Source organism: Electrona antarctica (genome assembly GCF_951216825.1).
Source record: "Electrona antarctica genome assembly, chromosome: 14".
In the NCBI taxonomy this organism is placed as follows: domain Eukaryota; kingdom Metazoa; phylum Chordata; class Actinopteri; order Myctophiformes; family Myctophidae; genus Electrona; species Electrona antarctica.
This window is the reverse complement of record NC_136795.1, coordinates 11,462,971-11,467,354: the sequence shown is the minus strand read 5'-3', so window position 1 is coordinate 11,467,354 and position 4,384 is coordinate 11,462,971. Positions and strand designations below refer to the sequence as shown.

The 4,384-nt window shown below is 39.4% G+C and overlaps 1 protein-coding gene across 1 annotated transcript; it reads right to left on the bottom strand.

Annotated features, from left to right (window-relative positions):
- Positions 1-664: 664 nt before the first annotated feature.
- On the bottom strand, positions 665-2,653 carry med9 (mediator complex subunit 9). Its single transcript, XM_079521069.1, has 2 exons — positions 2,487-2,653; positions 665-1,406 (listed from the first exon to the last, which is right to left on the bottom strand). The coding sequence occupies exons 1-2, from the start codon at positions 2,630-2,632 to the stop codon at positions 1,187-1,189; spliced, it is 366 nt and encodes a 121-aa protein (XP_079377195.1). The 5' UTR covers positions 2,633-2,653; the 3' UTR covers positions 665-1,186.
- Between the last annotated feature and the right edge of the window lie 1,731 nt (positions 2,654-4,384).

Here is a 4,384-nt window from a genome sequence, read left to right as displayed (position 1 = left end):
TACTTTTGCATTAAAAAATCTATGGAGAAAATAAACACTTAAACATGTCATGTTTTTGCTGTCCTCTTTCCAAGTAAAACAAGTTGAACTATAGAATAGATCACACATTTCATGTCATTGCTCCCCACTTTCATCCAACAGGAAACCCTAATGTTCAAAAGTACACTTGTCCCCATTCCCCAAACATCAAAAGGGATAGGCTATATAATATTATATTGGATACATTTTTGCTATGCAATAGGATAGTCCAATAATTCAACTCATGAAGAAACATCTAAAGCGGACCCTTTGCTTCATCAAGTATTAAATTACACAACAGAGGTCTCATCTTTAACTCAGTAACTAAGTTACTATTGCCTTCTAGGGACAATACTAGCTGGGGGGGGGGACAATGAATTGCATTCTTAATGAGTTTAAATCAACTGGAATAAAGAATAAAGATTCATGTTAGGTTCACACCGAAAGGGCAGAATAATGGATAGTAATGCTATAACTGTATAACACAATTCAGCTAGATGCCAAATATTTGACAAAAGAAAAATAGGCTATTGTGATAATTTGTGACCATTTCTAGTTCATAAAGGGTATGCCAGTCATCTCTTTAGCAATACTTCATTTATTACAAAATATATACAAAATGGGAAATCACTGAACTATTCATAGAAACAATTGTAACATACATTTATTTTTCATAACAGAACACCGAAAAGCTATTAACTGAAACTCAATGTGCATTGAGGATCTTCAGTACTCATTCAATCACATTTTCAGTTAGTCCAGTCCATTGTCAAAATCACATTATCCCTTTTTATTTACAAGTTGAATATATCCAAGTGTCTCTTGCAGTTGGAGCGTTTATGCTCTTGGGACGTCAAACACAAACTTTTATATTTCTGCAGTTCAGATCTGGTTCATGACTCTTTTGGGACATCCAAGATACATAAGCCCTTATGTTTCTGCAGCAAAGCCTTAATTACGCTCTGCCACAGGACAGTGTCGTGCGCTGAAAATAGCAGACCTACAAGCTCACTCGCATCGTCCGTGATACGTTGTTGTGAGCTTGTAGGTCTTCTTTCTTTTCTACGCATTGACACATCCCTGTGCGACGAAGTATGAAGTCGGGATTAACTGGTCCGTGATGCTTTTTCCGACGTCAAGCGTACATAATATTGCTGCAGTGCCTGGTTCATGACGCCTTTGGGACGTCGAACATACATAAGCTCTTGTATTTCTGTAGCAGCTGGCTCTTGGTGCGGACCTGCTCCCTCAGGGTGGCCAGCTGCTGCTGCTGCTCCGCTGGACTGGTGTCAATCCCCGGCATGTTGTTGATCTGCTCCCGGGACTCCTGTAGCTTGGTTTTCAACTTGGCCAGCTCTTCATGGACATACTGGCTGTCCTTGTCCATGCTTAAGATAAATGGAGAAATAAGAGATTAGGGGCATGCACAGACAATTTTGTCTATAGGCTAAGTATATTTTCTGTGGTACGTGTGTACATGTACATGTGTTAATAGATGTACATGCATGTAATAGGCTATATCTATAATAGATAATTGTGATTTGATTATATGTTGTCATTCATTACCTATTATTTACTAATAGGTAGAAGGAAGGCACTGGAGCAAACTTAGACAGTTAAAGCCTTTATGCAGTAGAGTGCAAGTAAAAAGGACAATGTTTCCATGTAACTATAAGATCTTTGTCAGGTCATGATGCACCGGACCAGCCTATCATAGGCTTGAGGCGTGGTGGAAACCCCTAGTGCTTAACATGTATAGGTAGGTGTTAGAGACGGAAGGAAGCTTGTTTGTTATTTACTTATTAGAGGTTTGAGTAAATAAGTTATACATACTATTCCTTTCTGAATATACATATTTTACTTGCGCTGTTTTTCCATTTTATTAATTATGCTTCAGTGCTATTTTGTTTATTATGCTTTTGTGCTATTAGCATTCTAAATACTCAAAAGAAACATTTCAATCAAAACTCTGAGTGTACAAATGTAACCAAATTGACCATTGTGTAGAACATACATTAGTACACTCTAACACATCAAGGTTCCATTTGTACACTTTCAGGCATTTACAAGAAGTCTATCTTGTGATTCTTGCATATCCGCTACAATGAGCTCATGCGTTTAAACGGATGTTCCGAATCATTCAGAACCATGCGATTTCTTCAACTGGTGAGTATGGTAGAATGATAATACCTCAAATCATAATTCTATTTCTACATATTGTGCAAATTGTTTAGGAAACCCCAACACGGCGCTAGTGTGTGTTGGACTTCATACCGTTTCACAAACCACAGGGGGAAAAAACAGTCGTGAGCTGAGATTTGTTTTGGCTTGAATCCCTGTGAGCTAACAAGTTAGCGAGTTAGCATCGCCAGCTTCGATGGGAGAAACACACAGCCATGTTTAGAATTCAACCTTTCCAACATGACGGGCAATACAGATTCAGCACGCGTGTATGTGCGTTTACTTACCATTTAATAATATCATGAACCAACGGCAGCAATGAGTAATCAAGGGTCTCCTTTTCTTGCTTTGTTTGGGCCACAGCCATCATTCTATTCTCCCAGCCTCCACAGGCACTGATGTAAATTGTAATGGCGCATGTAAACTGCGTCATCACTGATCATGTACTCCAGCTGCTATGTCGCATGTAATATGGGTCATACAGTCTATGGTCATGATGAAGGAGCAGTTGACTGGTTCTCAAAGTGGGGTCTGTCTTATATATATACTCTATGGGTCTGTCCCTGAATGGTTCAAGGGGATCCATAGGGGGTCCCCAGCAAAATGAGTAACACTTTAAACACTTCAGCCCTGTTTTATTAGGAAAATATCTACAAGGTCACACCGTCACATAGCATCATTGTACCTGAGCTTTACGTGCATTGAATTGTGCATCTTTTCAAATAGGGGTCTGCAGCCAATTATGTGGGGCCTGGCCTGGGACCTTGACATGACAGTAGAGTTAGACTATACTTATTTAGGCTAATCAGTTTGTGAAAGTGGTCTTCTAATCTATTGGACCACTTAATATTAGCCTACTTGGACCACCACCTATTGTTTTTATTTATCAAAACAAAGACATTCATGAATATGATATAGGCTAACATAGGCAACAATATTCCAGATGGGGAGTGTAAATTACACAAGTTGGATAAAACTGCAACTAAAGTATTACACAAAAAGGAAGGATATATAAAGGATTAAATGAAAACTAAGATATAAACCACTCCACTCAAATATTTTTGTATCTAAAAAAAATTCTGTGGCATTATAGAGTCTATGCCACAAAATTGTCCCTGTTATGAGAAATGAGAAATATACACGTTTATCATCTGGATACCTAGTAGCCCCTCAGTAGCTAAATACTAACCTCCAGCCCACTGTCTGCAAGTGCGACACAACATGTGCCATGGCTCTCGTGTCGAGTCGTGTGGATTGGAACCTGGGCAGCCTGTGCAAACATGGCGTGGTTGAAATGTGCAAGCTGACTGTGAATATATAGGCTAATGCACTGCAGTAAGTCACCAATGTTGACATTAAGATTAGTATCCGTGTTATGTTCAGGTCATGCAAGTGAAGTTGCAAACACGCTATGCGTGAATCTGCAGCTTGTGAAGTATTGCTCTGCCTTGCCCTTCCACCTGGCTGCTTCATGTCAAATAGGGTATAGATTAATAATAAGGTAAAAGGGAAAACCTAAAAACCTGGAAAATGCATCAGCCATGAAGTTTAAACATGAACTTGAACATGAACCCACGCTTCCTGTTTGCTTAGTTCCTCACGTTCATTCCAATCCTGGATTAAGCAAATGCTAATGTGCAGTTGTGCACACATATTTCATCATTATCCTTTTTAACAAGATGGTAAATGTACGTAGATCATCAAAGCCTTCAAGGCCCAATACACACGTTGTCAGGTAGTCTGAGTAATGGCTACTAATGGGATGTCGGGTGGGCAGTCCCCAGTCCACCTTAATTTACCTCCATGTCCACATATGACCTATATCTCTGTAACATCGGGCCACAATGACCCACATGTCTGTATCCTCTTTGACCCCATTTCAAATGTCATAAGCCCGGTAACTTGAACAAAGCCTACCAAACGTTTATTATCACGATGAGGTATGTCTTATCATTTGCCTGCAATAGTAGCGTTATGTAACATAATGAACCAGTGTAACCAGGCAAAATGGAAAATGGCTTTTATAGTTTGTCCATACATAACACATAAACCCCATCACACAGAGGTGGTGGGGTTGATGAGGAAAATGTAATCATGGTGGAGTGGACTGCAGTAAGACTGCAGCTACATTTCAAATAGAAATATTGTACATTTGAGTCCACTTCATTTCTAGGAAGGGACTCTT

What these genes read in the sequence shown, in the direction of transcription:
- med9 (XM_079521069.1), bottom strand. Translation starts at nt 2,632, where the DNA reads ATGACGCAGTTTACATGCGCCATTACAATTTACATCAGTGCCTGTGGA. An exon ending in GTTCATGATATTATTAAATG is followed by an intron (nt 1,407 to 2,486) that starts GTAAGTAAACGC and finishes ATTTATCTTAAG; the next exon opens with CATGGACAAGGACAGCCAGT.